A 16,828-nucleotide genomic window follows, 5' to 3' on the forward strand; every position below is an offset into this window, starting at 1 on the left:
GTCCCAGTAAAAATAAAATCATGGGAAGTTACCATACTGAGGAAGCCATTTCACCACCATCTTGAATGTATTCCATCTCAGCAGCAAATGCATAGAGCTACTTTTGAGGATTTTTAAAAAAAACCCAAAACAGCATGTTCATGTCAATTGAAAAAAACAAACAAACACTTGCAGTGATAAGAGCTTTAAATAGAAGTTAAGAGCATCCAATGCTCAGACGGAGAAAATTAAAACAATTGGAATCTCATATCATAGCCATAAGTTTAACATGCCTCATTCTGAAAGAGTTATAACATAGCGGATGGATAAATGTCCGAAAAGGTCCCAAGTAATACTTTTATTGGACCAAAATAAGTAAATATATGAACATACATCTGATAACCCGAGTCCCAATAAAGACTGAATCATAATTACCTTCTTCAAGGGTCTCGGGAATTTTCATTCGGGCAAGATGAGCAAGTAAGAGAACTCTTGCCTTCAAGCTGTATGGACAGGTAAGTGGAGGTTCATTCTTCTTTAAGTTAATGCCACCAATTTCTCTGATTAGCTGAAGTACATAGAATTATTAGAGTCAAATAGCTATTTTAGTATTAGAAAATAAACTTATAGCTGAGTGGAATGACTTGCAGGGATATACAAACAAATAAAAAAAAACCCCCACACAAAGAAGTCTCAAGTGGATTCCATTTTCATAAGCTGTTAAGTTCCTGCAAATCAAGATGAAGATTCCAGAATATCAGATGTTTAAGAGTCCAGTTCCAACACTGGTTACTGTAAGTGTTTTGTTTCCAAAAGTAGTATTTGTTTTTAGACTATTAAAGAAACTGAGATTACTCTAACCATAAACTTGGATTTCTAATTTTGCTGATGAACAAATATTGGGTTGTCTATTTTTTCTTTATTCCAAATCACTTGTTTTTATCATTGGGGGGCGGGAGGCGGGGGAGGGGTTAAGTCAAGTTTCCATGAACTGCTGACAGAATTTCATCTTATGACCTTTCATCCAGAAAAAAAAACAATGCTAAGGGAAGGAAGAGCATTGTAGACCTATAGCCTATGCAGTATGCAAAACAAAGTATTTTAAACAAACCCGGTTCACTCAGCACTTCTCTAAACTGATGCTCATTAAGAATGAACACATATGAATCCTACTGACCTAAGCTTAGTCCAAGGTAGATCCTGTACCAAATTTGTCCAAATTCCCTAGAAGGAATGGTACAAAACTGAGTAGCCAAAGATCATATTTTTTAAGACTCAAGAGGTAAGACTGAGAAGCCTCACCCTTTGGGTGAACAGGTCACTTGAGGAAAGACCAATTTCCAAACTTTTTCTTTTCTCTGAAATGGCCACTCTTAATAGTCCTGGCATAAGGCAGACAAGCTAAACCAGTCTTTAACCAAGATCTCCCTGTACTATTAAACTATATACAACACTGATTAATTATTAGTGTTAAAGCACATTGCTTAAAACACTGACTTTTTTGATAGTTTTGATCATTCTTAATTTTTATTTTATTTACTTCGACAGTTTATCGGTAATAGCTTAAGTTTATTTTCCTGATTTGATTTTTTAAAAATATTTCAACAATATGTTCCCCCTCAAGAAAAAGAGATGTATATTTCTTACAACAGAGTATGTCCAGAAGCTTAAGGACCTGTAAGAAGTCCAGCTGGCTAACCCAAAAATACATCTCCTAATACATCTGCTTCTCATAAACAAATGAAACGTCTTTAGAAATGAACTAACCTGTGGTATCTGAATGTTATCTGTTGGCCTGCTTGTAGCATCTTTATTATATTGTGGGTCAAATTCAGAGGCCCCTGCCAAAACCATCTCAAGCCCTGCAAAGATAGTTAAGGGGAAAAGTACAGCAAAGTAAAACACAATGTTTTACAATTTCAACTTGCTAAAATACCATCTCCCAGAAGTTATCAGGATCCCACCATGTCTAATGAGTGACTTTTCAGTATGTTCAACCAAACATTTAGCTGTTTTCACCTCTCAATAGCAAGTGCCTCCTGTTACATTAGGTGCACCCAACATCACTTTTTGCATTAAGACAGCATGTGCCAAGATCTGACAAAAAAATTGCACTTGAAACAGCTCGAGGACCCCACAAGCACTCCAGTTTGTCTGTGCTTTCTTAAAGGAAGTCAGACTGTCCTGTGGCTGCAGCCCTAAAGGCAACTTGAGATGCTGGACTCATCCTCCTGAAAGCAGCTGAAGGTGATGCAGAGAGGGTCTTCTATAAAAACTTAAGCAAATTTCCCCTCACAGCAATTAAAAGTGGCTGCAGGAGCCACATAGCAAAGAGGTAACATGCAAATAAGGGGAAAGTAATTTCTTGTGATTTTTTTCTATACAAAAAGTCTTTTTTTGAAAATTACCACTACCACAGTATAACTTGATACAAAGTTACACTGGATATCCTTCAACCTGGAAGTCAACCATCTATACAGGAAGGTACCTGTTGGAAACCACGAACGAAATGATTACTTGTAGGTTTGTTTGTTTTTTTTACAGTGTCTCTGGACTCTTAATTCTAAAATATACCACACTGTTAGGTACTTTTATGATTAAATAAATTTGTTTTTGTTTAGTTCAGTAAGAGTACTTCTTACAAACTAATTTCATATACATAGGGGGAAGCAAGGACTCCATCAACAAAACTAAGACAATGTGTCTATACTAACCTAAAACAATTAACCTATTTAAGGCCTAAAAGTCCACATATCTTTTACAATAAGCACTTGGGCTGGTTTGCAGCTTCAAGGCAAAACCAGACCTGTTAGTCACTGACATCAGGAAAATGTTCCATCCCCAAAGTTTCCTCCAGCTGAGACTCCTAAACTACTCCAACACTAACAAAACTAGTTTGAAAGAGTCACAGATACCACAGGTTCCCTCTCACAGATGAGGAAGGAATGGCTGGGGCTGTCCTCAGATTCGGGTACAGAATAGGGTGCATGGGCAGCCCCATGAATATTGCTGCTCAAATGCTTCTAATCTCTCATTCATGGGGTGGATTCAGCACAAGAGAGTGGAATTTGACAGATGACTACTTGAAGCATATTACTTTGTCCCCTCCCCCACCCCCCATTGAATTGTTTTGAATGAATTGTTTCTCATTCATTTCAGTTACAGCTGCATATGGTTAGCCCTTCTACAAATCAAACCCTAGACAGTCAAAACATAAGGACAAGTAGTATCCACCCTGCAGTCTATTGCAAGCAATGTGCCTGGTGTGTCTCAGGACTTCTGTGGCAGTGGAAGATATAGAATCCAATCTCTAGAGCAGTGATTCTCAATCATGGTGATGCAGCACAGGGTAGAGTGGGGTGCCCTGCAATGTTAGCACTGTTAGGTGCAACAGAAGAATTGCTCTATTGTTTTTCTGTAGTCAAAAAATAAGTGAAAACTGAGAACTGGTATTTTTCAACAGGTGCCTCAAGTCTATAAAAGTCAAGAAAAATTGCTCTAGGTTATCCTTCAATTTTCTCTCTTCCTACAATCCCCTGTCAGTGCACAGCTTCCAACTTCTTCAACAGATGAGGCACATGAGGTAGGCATCCTATAGAAAATAGCTGCTCTACTACACAACAACAATTCAGATCAAAAGCAGACTTATGTTGTGCACTGAATGCCAGGGGTCAGAAAAAATATTCATCAAATGTAGTCAGAAACTATGTTGTAACATGTATTTACAAGATGATGTGCATGTCAAATAATGTTTTCATCTTGGCATTCCACAGTGTTAGCTACAGGGAAAAGAGAACCTTAGAATTTTCCTCTATGGAGGTCTCATCAGCCCTATGGTCAGAATCTTTCGGGACCTTTCCCAGTTTTTCAGATTCATAGGGCAAAGAAAACTAAACTAATCTTTGGGAAACCAGTCATTGAAAGTATAGATTGGATTCTATATCTTCCACTGCCACATAATGCACTGCATATAATGATTTTATAGGTTTCCCCTATTTCTTTATAGAACAGAGGAAAGAATGGCTTGAAATAACAGGATATCAGTGAAAGGAGAACCATGCCTGTTTGAAACAAGAGGTGTACTTGAGAAGTTCACTCTTAAGATTCCCAAGCGGGCCCCATCAAGTTTATAGATGTTGCTGAAGTTCCTGTTATATACAACCACAAGAAGTCTTCAGACTGAGCAGATTTTACCTCCTACTACCACAATAAGCAAGGCCATGACAGATTACACCTTGTGAAAGTGAGGAAGAAAAGGTGTCAGAAAAAGCAAACTAAGAGCTGTTACTCCATGTCTGGGCTGCTCTTCCTTGCATTCATCTGTACTTTGGTATTTACAAGAAAGGGGAAAAAAAGTGGTATGATATGACCAAGCTATGGTATGAGTTGGGTCCAGTTTAGTTCCACAGGTGTGGCACTGACCAACCATGACATGATAAGATTCTTGTTAACCAGGACATTTTTCTCAACCTTTCCAACCACCTTCTCTATTCCTTGGAGAACCAACAAGATATTTCACCAAAGAAGTATGCTCAAATGTTACAGCAGAAGCTGCTGCAACTACCTATAAGTAGCAGAAGTGATGTTTCCAGCAAACTAGCTACATGTCCCAAGGCTGAACAGCTGAATCCAAATATTAAGAATAAAAAGGATGGCATTTAGTTATTTTTATTTAGTTGCTTTGAACAGGAAGTCTGGTAAAAGCCAACCTAGGATTGGCTTCAGGGACACAATAACTCCCAGTGTGCCTTGACTGATAGGTCTGGGTCTGTCCCAAGGGAGCTGGAAGCAGAAATAAAACCAAATTGTAATAGATCTGTGGACATTCCCTATGAAAAAAAATATTCCTTTTTTAAAAATGGTGCGAGTGAACAAAAACTGGTATAGTATAAACACAGAATGAATACCAATGCAATCTGAACATTGGTATGGAGTAAGATTTTATACCTGAAGCTTTAAGAGCAGATATTTGCAATAACAGACCTTCAGCCATGACTACTGCTTCCAAATCTACATTTAACTCTTTGATAATGTAAATGCTTTATTATAGTCCCCAGAACACCAGAAGCAAATATTTTTTGAACAGTAAGCTTAGAGGAGGTAGCATGTTGAATGGTTATAACTCCAGAAACTATATAGATTACATTCTTGATTAGCACTGCAAAATGCGTGACCACAGGCAAGTTAGCATCTGTGCCTGTTTCTCCAGGTGTAAAATGAGATAAAATATTTAAAACACCTTTGCAAAGTACTGAAATCTTCAGATGAGAACTGTCTTTTCAAAAAGATATGCAATCCACAGGAAGTTAAATATGCAAATTTCTATATTTAACCTAAAATATTAAGAAGTGGAAGAAAGATTGACATCACTTCACTTTAGTTTTTGTTAAGATTCCACTTTACTTACGTTTCATATCCATATTTCGTGTTTTATAGACAAAATAAGTATAGATTTGAGTTGTGCGAATGAGAATCTGGTCTCCACTGTAGCGTATTGATCGGTACCACCAAGAACCCTAAGACATTTAAATAAAGATAAAATGTCAACGATGAACAATCTTTGACCACTATCTACTAAAATATACAATGTTAAACTGCTTTTCAGTTGAGAATTTATTCATAACAAACTTCCAGTATTTGTATCTAATACGAAATACTTCAGTCTATTGAATCTAAATGTGTTCTGTTATGACTGTTAAAATGACAGTTCAATTTGGATTTTGCAAAAATCAGGCTTTACCAACTCTATGACTAACGTGTTTGCATGGGCACATTTTAAAAATAAAACTCCTATAAGAAATGACGAACATCCTTCCAAAGCATTTATAACTGAAAAATTGCAAGATTATGATAGCACATATCAACTAGAAGGTAAGACTTGCCAATAACTACTTTATATTCATTCTTCAGGATCTGAAAAGTAAGGCAGGCACCAATAGTTAAAATGGAAAATTTTAAAAATTATTTCTCTCTAATATTTTCATACAGAGTTGAGTTCTGTGGATCTCAGAAATTTAGAGTGCTGTCTCCTCCTAATCTAAGGAACGAGAGAAAGAGAGAGAGAGAGAGAGAGAGAGAGAGAGAACGAACTATGGCTATATTTTGCAGAAGCTTTTTACAAGCTGATCAGGAACCACTTAGGACTCTTAGTAGATCAGGCCACATTTTATAATATTTTAAAGAAACTGCCAAAAAACATTGCGCTTAACAATCAGATACATTTGCAATTTTCATAAAGGTTCACTGAACCGTTAAGCCAGTGGTTTTCTAACTTCTTAGGGTCACAGAACCTTTCATATCACTATTTCTGCCAAGGAGCCCCTACCCCTGACAACGGTAGTGCAGCATCTTCTGGCCCACTCCACCAGTACCCCCAGTCTCTTTGTGGAACCTCGGATGACCCATCAGAGGTTCCACCAGGTTCCATGGAACACAGTTTGAAAACCAATGCTTTAAGCTGCGGCAAGCTTTTACAATACTTTCAGTCTTATACATAAGATACAAATTGTTTTATATACAGATGTTCAAAATAATAACAACAGACTACTACTACTTCTATTGAAAAATGACAACTGGGGAAGAGAAAAATGTGCCCCCAGTCATTCTTTCTACTGCCTATGCTCCCATACTTTTCCTTCTCCCACTTTTCCCTCCATTCTTTTTTCTTCTCTCCACCCATTCACCCAAGTTTCCTCCCTCTCTAAATCCCATCTTCCTATCACCAATTTGTTTCTTTATCCTTCCAATGGCCCATATCCAATAGTTGTCTTGCTTTATATTCAGATTGTGTTTTGTGGCAGTATGTAGTACAATGGGATACTAATACCTTAGTGGGGTTCCTTCATTCAAGACTACCCTTGCATAAGTCACAAATCGTAAAAAGCATGCATTTATTGCACCATATATGCTCACTCTTTTTCTTTTCCATTGTGCCCTGCCTTGAATATCCTGACTATCTAGTGCAGTCCTACTGGACAAAGGAGTTCAGCAAAAGCATGAATACCAGCCCAAATCTGAATCAGGAGCTATGAGCAGCAGTGCAGTTGAGCTGTCAAGAGTACTCAGTATAGTAATACTTGCAGTAGTACCCAAAGTCTGAAACTCTACATGAATCTCTGTGTGTGCAGAAGGAACAAAGGGCTTAACAGGGAGTGTTTATGGAAGAGGCGATAACAACATTTATGGTATAACCTTTTCTTTTCTTTCTTTTTTTGTTGGGGGTAGGGGTAGGGGGATAGGAAAGGGTAGAAGGAGGCTTCTAGTTTCATTTCAAAAGCACACCTAGCCACAGGATCCATTCTGGCTAGTTTGTTGGGGTTTACAAAAAACAGTGCACAACACTTCTCAGTAAAGTTTGAGATGACTAATACTCGTAACAAAATAGTTATGCTATATATTTTTAAACGTGAACCTAAATACAATGCAAAATATTCAGCATAATCCCTTGTGGTTTTTTAGGCAGTTAAAAAGGTATAAAAAAATATTTCTAACTAATAAAGATTTCAGGAACACCAAAACTCAAGTTGAAAATAATACACAACATAATCTGCCTAAGACCAGAGAACCAAAAATGAGAAATTTCTTTCATAATTTTCTGTTAGCAGCTTCTCTTCTCAGTCAAACAAATGGAAATGCTTCTCACATGGGGAATTTGGAGGTGCTCCAATGTTGTTGCTGGAATCTCCAGGACTAAGCCCCACTCTTCAGCTCAGGCCACCAGAAGAGTCCTTCCAAAGCTGTAGAAACACTCTAGCAACCCATTATTAGCATTAAAGCAATGACTTGAAAGTAATATTAAACTGACCCTAAAACAATTATACGTTTAATCTCCTTTGAGAGAAAAGAAACGATTTTGGTGTGTTATGAATTGTAGTATGGTAAATCACCAGACTACAAAAGCAGGTTGAATGAGGAAAAAAAGCTACTAACAGAATGAAAAATTACCAGGAAATAGATTTCTTATTCTGCTGCACAGCTTCTCTCCTTAAACACTTCCTCATTTTTAAAATGAGATTATCTTTAAATGTTCTGACTCTAAGGCCATGACTTCTGTATGTTTGAGATTAATAACACTGGGTACTTATATAAGGCATGACAGAAAGATGGGCAATTTCTGGTTTAGTTCACAGCTTGTTGTTTATAGAATTATAAGTAACTTGGCACAACAGCTTTTCCCTAAGCACTCTTCTCCAAGTGAACTTATGTAGTAGATAAATGATTACTACACTATCTTAGGAGCAAGGTTTGAGGTCCTCATTCTTACCATCAGAAAACAGAACTTTTATCCATTTATTTACTTAATACTTACCACAACAACTGGAAGAATAACCATAAATGCCAATCCATACACAAGCAAAACCTAAAAGGAAGAAATTGTGATGCATCAGGGAATAGAAATTTCTTATTTAAAATAAGATCAACAAGCAGTACTCGTAAAGCAAATTCATGCAACCTTAATAGTAGAGTGGCTGTGTTGATTCTTGTGTGTGTTTGAGGACCAATCGTTTAACCTACAATATAGCCCATTATAGATAGGATCTCAATTAAACATGGTAACTGTTAAGCATGACCTGTCTCTAATATCTTGTTTCATGTGGATTGCTTTAAGTTATCCAAATGCTGCCTGCTAAGTAGTGGTTTCAAGGAAAGGCACAGTTATTCTACTTGAAAGAAAGCAGGTATGACCAACAATACTACTGAAATATTATACATCAGAAACAATATTTAAACTGTGTGCGCCAAATCACATCCCATATGTTATATGGAAATGGAAATGCTACAACTTTATTTTTAAAACTATAAAAAAGGCCTACAGGTAGAAGAGACTTACAGATTTGATTCTGTGCTTATACTTAAAATATTTGTATGCAAGAACAAAAGTACATTTCTCAGAACAGGTATGAAAAGGCTCATAGGCTTATCAGTGCCATTTCTGCAACAAAATATCTCTAAGCATATCAATACTCTATTCCCAAAAAGATTATATTTAAGCTTTGATCAGTTCAGATTCTGAAACTTGTCCCACAGAAAAAGAAAAGAACATCACATCTAAAAGATTCAACAGCAAAATCCAACACAATTATTATATTTTTACTTGAATATAAGATGAGGGTTTTCACTGGCTATTATTAAGCTGCTGGTAGAGGCAGCAAGAGATCAGACATGGAAAACAACGATGAAGGTGTGAGAGAGAGAGAGAGCCCAGTGCCTGGAGGTATGGCAATAATCAGGCCAGCATTCAGAGAAGTTGCCAGAACAAGCTCTGACACCCTCCCTTGGAGCCAAAAAAAATGCTGATGGGAACCTACAACAAGACTAGGTCAACATAGCCCATCCGATTAACTTATAGTGCCCATTATGCTCAGACCCCCTCAGCACCAACTCTTCGTCAAGTCATGGTAAACCATTACATCAAATACCTTCCAATTTCCTCTTCACTCACACAGCTAAGCAGTGTCTTTCTTTCCCATTTCCAATTACTTCTGTTTCTTCATAAGCCTTAAATGTCTGGCAAACATCAAACTTCTATGTAGCTGAGAGGCTCTGCCACCACATCTCTCAGCCTATCACATGTGATCAGTGTGGCGCTTACTTCTATGGGGTAGAAATGGACCAGGCACCCCTGTGCCTCATCTGCATATACATTTTTGGAGTGTTCCAAGACTTTTGACAAGAATGCATGGTTCTAGTTGTGAGCGGGAATTAATTCCAAGTTTCAGTGAAACAAAGAACTTTAAATAAAACCAATCAGATATCATTTATAAGAATATTAGAACCAACCATCTATAAACATTGGGTGTAGGCTAGAAGGGAATTTGGAGAACTCAAAAAATTCAAGAAGATTTGCTGTTAATCTGCGTGCCGCCATCCTCTCACCTCTCAAGTCTCCCCAGCCAATACAGGTGAGAATCTACGTTTTGCTGTCACAGGTAGCCAGAATGACTTTGGGATACATGGTTGTTTTTATGTTTTAAAGTGCAAGCAAATAAAAGGCTGGGGTGTAGATCTGTTTCTGCCTCTTTATCAGAAGCCAGCTCATAAGGTTACCCGTAATCTGGGTAACAACTTTTGGTTCTTGATTAATACCATGAACGGTTTGTATTATGTATAAGTACAAAATTGGTGCTCAAAAGTGTGTTTATGGAATACCTGTGTTAAAATTTTCAGCAATCAGAGTTAGGGCCACAGCAATTTCCTGTTCTTCTCTGCAGTTCCTGCCCCTCTGTCCCTTTTGCACCCCCCTTACTGTCACATGCAGCTCACCTTCACATTGTGCTTGGGGAGTGAACAGAGCCAGAGTAGGGTCTGACAGTAAAGCGGGGGGGGGGGGGAGGAGGAGGAGGAAAGCACACAAAGGCTGCAGGGGGAAGAAATTTGGAGGGGTAGAGGGCAAGGGGGGGGGGGGGGCACCCAACACCACTCGCCCCATCATTACTTTCCCTGCTGTAGCAGTGGGAAGAGGAAGAATTCAAGACAACACTCCAATAATTAGATTTTACACCTGGAAAATTACAACAAATTTATAATATTTCTACATATAGAGTCTAATGGGAGGGGTGTCTTATATTCAGGGTCATCATGTATTTGAATAAATATGGAACTCACAGGCATAAGTAGCATATGCATTTACATTCTTGAAGGATCAAAACCTTAGCGTGTCAAAACATTAAGCCAAGTTACTTACCAAAATAGAATTCTTCTGATCGACAATCCAAGCTGGCAATGCAATACCAAAGCTTGTAGCTGGAAAAGAAATCAAAAGGTAAAAAAGTTAATTATATAATGGCAAAGGATTCTTTTAAAGTCAACAGGAGTTTTTAGTAATAGCCTGCATCTGCACTGGTATTTGTCATGGAAATTCTAACAAATTTAGCCAATTATAAAGAGAGATTAAGAACAAGTCTGCTCATGTATCCAGAGAGTTAACAAATTAAGAATTTTCATTTAATGTTTCCAAACTACTTGTAACTTGCACAATACAAGTATGCATTATAACACTGGCCCTCAAACTGTGATGCATCAAATGACAGGTTTGCCGCAGTCTGGTTGGTCATATTCCAACACTTCCATTTATTGCTGCTTCTAAAGGTCCTAGCAGCTGTTAATTTAATCATGGGATCTGATCTCAGATCCCAACAAATTATATATCCTGCCAAGCCAGATATTGCATTGAAACGCATGTGATTTTGGGGATCCAGGATCAGATTGCATTGCATGGCTACTAGTGTGAGGAGAGCCCTATTTTGAGGGCTTGGTCCCTGATCCAGGTCTCGTCTTGCACCTAGACTTTTTAAATGCTTGCTGAGCAGCCCAGCAACAGGGAACCGACGGATCAGAACCAGCTGAAGTTCAACACTGAGAAGTAAAAAGTGCTCTATCTGGCAACAAACAATCCCCAACATCCTTATAGGTTCGGTGGTGCCAAACTGACTAGCACCACAACTGAAAGGGACCTAGGGATAATAATAGACCAGAGCCGGCAGTGTGATGCTGTAGCCAGCAGGGCAAACAATACTCTGGCATGCATCAACCTATGCATCTCAAGCAAAACCAAGGAAGTGATTCCTCCACTTTACTTAGCATTGGTGAGATCGCAGCTGGAGTACTGCATCCAGTTCTGGGTGCTGCACTTCAACAAGGACGCAGAAAAGCTTATAATATCACAGTAGCTAGGGTCAGGAAGCACCTGAACAGATCATCTAGCCTGACCCCCTGCCACAGGCAGGAATAAATGCTGGGTTCACAAGACCCCAGACAGGAGATCATCTAACCTTCTCTTGAATTTGCCCAAGGTAGGGGCAAGGACCACTTCTCTGGGAAGTTGGTTCCAGATTTTGGCCACCCTAACTGTAAAATATTGCCTTCTGATCTCTAACCTAAACCTATTCTCCATCAGCTTATTACCATTGTTCCTTGCCACCCCAGGTGATGCTGGGGAGAAAAAGGCTCTACCTATTTGCTGTTGATCTCCCCTGATGAGTTTGTAGGCAGCCACCAGGTCTCCCCTCAGCCTCCTCTTGCTGAGGCTGAACAGGTTCAGGTCCTTCAGTCTCTCCTCGTAGGGCCTGTCCTGCTGCCCTCTCACCAAGTGGGTGGCCCTCCTCTGAACCCTCTCCAGGCTGGCCACATCCCTTTTGAAGTGCAGCGCCCAGTACTGGACGCAGTACTCCAACTGCGGCCTGACCAAAGTCACATAGAGGGGGAGTATCACCTCTCTGGACCGGCTTGAGATGCACCTTTGGATGCATGATAAGGTATGGCTGGCCTTGCTGACTGCAGTCTGGCTTTGGCGGCTTATGTTCATCTTGGAGTCAATAATGACTCCAAGATCCCTTTCTGCCTCTGTGCTTTCAAAAAGGGAACTCCCCAGCCTGTATGTATGCTGTGGATTCCTTCTCCCAAGGTGCAGCACCCTGCATTTATCTACGTTGAACCCCATCCTATTCTCATCTGCCCACTTTTGTCATCTGTCTAAATCTATTTGCAGCCTCTCTCTCCCTTCGAGTGTGTCCACCTCACCCCACATCTTAGTGTCATCAGCAAACTTGGACAGCGTGCTTTCCACCCCCTCGTCCAAGTCGCTGATGAAGACGTTAAACAGTGCGGGCCCAAGGACCGAGCCCTGGGGAACCCCACTGCTCACGTCTCGTCAGGCTGAGTACAACCCGTCCACCACTACTCTCTGGGTGTGCCCCATCAGCCAATTTTTTTACCCATCCAACTGTGTAGGTATCAATGCCATGGTCGCTTAATTTATTGATGAGGATGGGGTGAGAGACAGTGTCAAAGGCCTTCTTAAAGTCTAGAAAGACTATGTCCACGGCAACACCATCATCCAAGGATTTAGTTACTTGGTCATAAAAGGCTTGAGATAGTCCAGAGAAGAGGCACCCATATGATCAGAGACTTGCAAGGCAAGCCATATGAGGAAAGGCTGAGGGACTTGGGTCTCTTCAGCCTAAAAAAAGAGAAGGCTGAAAGGGGACTTGGTAGCAGCTTATCGCTATATCGGGAGAATACATCAAGGGCTCGGTGAAAAACTGTTCAGCAGGGCACTCTTGTGGAAAACCAGGAGTAATGGCCACGAACTCCTAGAAAACCATTTCAGTTTTAACACTATGAAAAACTTCTTCACAATTAAGCTGTCCACACTGTGGAATAAACTCCTTCCGGAGGTGGTGCAATCACCCTGGAAATCTTCAAGAGGAGATTGGACAGTCACCTCACTGGGATCACCTGACCCCAGTTGTCTTTCCTGTCTAGTGCAGAGGGGCTGGACCTGATGATCTTGCAAGATCCCTTCCAGTCCCTTACAATCTATGAACTGGTTCCCCCATGGAGGGTTGAATTCAGCTTGCCAGCATGCCCCCACCATTAGATTCTATATGTGAAAAAGTTATAAATTTGTATAATTTTCCAGGTGTAGAATCTAATAATTAGAGTGTTGCCTTGAATTCAGCTTGCCAGCATGCAGGGAACCCAGGCCCACGATCCCAAGCATGCTGTGTGCTAGCGTAGCCTGTCATTAAGGAACCAATTCCCTGGTACTGGGCTGTACAGTGTGCTTTTCAAAGCACAGGGCCTGGGTTCCCTGCATGATCGCAATCTGAATTCAAGACAACACTCCAATAACTAGATTCTACACCTGGAAAATGATACCAAATTTATAATTTTTCCACATATAGAATCTAATGGGAGGGGCGGGGCCGCGTGCTGGCAAATTGTGTGCTAGCAGAGCTTGTCATCACAGAACCAGTTCCCTGATACTGGGCTGCACAGTGTGCTTTTCAAAGGGACAAAGGGCACCTGTGTACTGACCTCGGGGCTGCCCCGGGGTCTGGAACATAGCTGACCCCTGCAAGGTGCACCATGCAGCCTAGCATCAGTCTGCACAGCAGGGCTTTAAATGTCACAGCAGCACTGGGAGCCCAAGGTCAAATGTTAGCTTCCCAATCTCAGGCTCCCTACATGCCCAGCATGTTCAAAGGGTATGCATACAGCTGGGCTGCCCAATGGCACCAGGAGCCCTGGATTGAAGAGCCACTCCCTAATCTTAAATTTGTGCTCCGACACGTTCATGCCACATGTTCATATTAAAATGTGGTACAAACCAGTTTTTGTGGCTGCTTTGTCATTTCATCATACCATAAACTGCTTGAATGTGTGGTATGTAGCAATTTATGGTCCAATTAACATATTAGCCGTGCCATAAATAAAATGTCTGCCAAGGGCCTACTGTTTGGCAGGTGCATACACACTTAAATACCTTCCCAAGATTAATCTACCTAAACAACTGTCATAGCACCCACAGGTTTGTGATCTGGGAGGTGATCTGGGAAACTGCAAATTGTCTATTAAGTTACGGTTCACAATATAAAATTGTTGGAGATACTCTACTCTAAATATTTTTGCACCATTATTATGGAATTCTATGCCGCTAACTTGCTTAAAGGAGGGTTCAATCTTTGGCAGCAGTGCCCTGTGGTCTCTGCAGGAGTTTTGGTGCCTTTCACTTGGTGGCCCTTGAAGACTACTTTCACTAAGCTTAGCAGCCAGGTAGGTAATGTGCAGTAGAACACTAAAACTGATATTGGCTTCTCACAACAAAGAACATATCAAGCATCCAGGAAGATGGGTGGTAAGCATACAAATATGCTAGTGTCTCATTACTACTAAAACCAAGAAAACAACGTTAGTGACAACAGAATTAGTGATCGAGGCTAAAAAGGTATACATAATTGAATCAGTCCAGACCTCGTAAAAAAAAATCTGGTTTTGTACAATAAAATCTTTTTTCTGTATGTAGTTTAATTGAAGCTGTTCACCTATATCCAACTATGCATACAGTTCTTGCAAGGACAGATACAGTTTGTGAAGTATTTTATTAATAAAATTCACACGCTATTTTCATATTTCAACTATTGGACTCAAATTTGTAGGTGGTTTCTCTTTTTTTTAGATTATAGCAATATATTAATATTTTTAAGACAATAACCATACGCAAACATAACTAGTTTAAATATTGCTTTGTGCACTTTATGTAAGCCCTCACTGTAACTACTACTCAAGATAAGGAGTCAGATACCGTTTAACTACTTGAAGTAGTACCTGAACCTAAGGTTACAGTATCTTAAGTATTGCAGAGGACTGATCCTGGCTGTTAGAATTCCCTTGAATGTTTGACAACAGTGCTGGCACCATAGAGTATAATAGTTCATAAGCATGAATCCTGGAATAAACAGTCCCACTTAATTGAAAACCTGCTCTCATGTATTTAAAACCTTCAGAAAATGTAGTGCATTATAGCCTGGAGTCTCACTTCAGCATAACTTCATTTTATTAATATATGTGATATTATACACACAAAGAAACTTGAAAATAGGTTACCATCACATTTTAAAAGTATTTATAAGATAATATTATTTTTTACCCCTCTATACCATAAAATATTGGCAGATTTCTCTGATAAGTTACTGAAGTAGATAAGTAATAACACCTCTGCAATTTTCTCTAAAACAAAGTTCTAAATTGTTTTTAAATCAATCAGGCAAACTTTTCCTGGTTCCCCAATTCTCCTAGAAGCCTTATTTGTAAAATTTGACAAGCTGAGAACTAACCTGACATGTTCCTTCAGCCAAATGAATATAATTATCCTATATCCATTGAGAAATGAGCAGGACTCAAACCAGCTGCTGTGGCTCAACAGCTATTAGTAGGAGTGAAGTGTAAAAGAGAGATTATAACTTAAATTTTTTACCTTGTGGCCCATCTGGATTGCCAAATTCTTCCCAATTTTTTCGAGATTCTTCGTCAGTTAAACTAATTTTAAAGAAAATAAACAGCAAGTTAGTGGAAAGTATCTCTACATTAAAAATGTAGCATATCAAGCCCTGTTAAACAGATTTTGGAGATGGTGTTTTGATGGTCTAAAAATGATAAAATAGCAGGAGAAAGATCAATACTTCTAACTGCTCTAAAAATCAGTCTGCTTGCACAGATTTGCCCGAAATTCAAGGGCATTCAACCCATAAGTGTGAAAGTACCTTAGAGGCCCTAAAAGGGGGAGAACTTTAAAGCGGCAGTGCGCAGGATAATTGGGTGGAATGAGCTGTTATGGTGCATGCTGCCATGCTGGACTTTTCATCCTTGAGGCCATGTATATTCTTCTGAATACACCTAGAGCAGGGGTAGGCAACCCCCACCCAGCATGGGTGCCAGAGTGTGGCATTTGAAAGCATTTTGCTTGGCACACGCCTCAAGGCTGCCCTGCCACAACAAGGATCGGGTGCCCTCATTGCTCCCCATCATCTGCTCCTGGCATGCCAACATCTTACAAGTCAAGGTCACAGGTGTTTTTGGCACTGTGTCCAAAAATGTTGCTGATCCCTGACCTAGAGTTATATGTTTCTTTTTTAATTAAAAAAAAAAAAAAATAAGACTGCTGTTGCCCAAACCATAGACTGTCACAAAAAAGATAATGAAATGTAATGTAAATAATGTATTCTAAACAGGCCCAAACTTGGGTGTTTTGCCTGGGTATTGTAGTTTGGAAGAATTACAGGAAGAACAGATCCATTATTAAAGAGTAGTTTGACTGAAAGATTTGTATTAACTCAAAAATGGCTTCAGAAAAAAGAATGAACAAATGAATGAACCTTTAACCTAAAGAAAACTGGTTTAAAAATACCAATTTGTACATGGATAGAAGTCATGTACAAAGAACATGACCTACTGCAATCAAATCTTGGAATATACTATACTCCTTGTAATACAAGAGAGTTTTATACAGAAATGTTTCTTCTAAAATTGGTCTCTATCTTTAATCAAAGTAAACAAGTAAAAAGCTCTT

The 16,828-nt window shown here is 39.5% G+C and overlaps 1 protein-coding gene across 1 annotated transcript in view; it reads right to left on the reverse strand.

The window, feature by feature from the left end:
• SEC63 (SEC63 homolog, protein translocation regulator) overlaps nucleotides 1-16,828 on the reverse strand; it is a 103,265-nt gene that overhangs the window by 35,070 nt on the left and 51,367 nt on the right. The window contains exons 5-10 of the mRNA XM_006258510.4: nucleotides 15,737-15,798; nucleotides 10,664-10,722; nucleotides 8,288-8,338; nucleotides 5,387-5,495; nucleotides 1,747-1,841; nucleotides 415-547 (exon numbers count right to left, since the gene is read on the reverse strand). Coding sequence (XP_006258572.1) covers nucleotides 415-547; nucleotides 1,747-1,841; nucleotides 5,387-5,495; nucleotides 8,288-8,338; nucleotides 10,664-10,722; nucleotides 15,737-15,798 — 509 coding nt within the window. The remainder of the gene's footprint in view (nucleotides 1-414; nucleotides 548-1,746; nucleotides 1,842-5,386; nucleotides 5,496-8,287; nucleotides 8,339-10,663; nucleotides 10,723-15,736; nucleotides 15,799-16,828) is intronic.

The sequence above is a fragment of the Alligator mississippiensis genome, chromosome 1 (genome assembly GCF_030867095.1).
Source record: "Alligator mississippiensis isolate rAllMis1 chromosome 1, rAllMis1, whole genome shotgun sequence".
Classification (NCBI taxonomy): domain Eukaryota; kingdom Metazoa; phylum Chordata; order Crocodylia; family Alligatoridae; genus Alligator; species Alligator mississippiensis.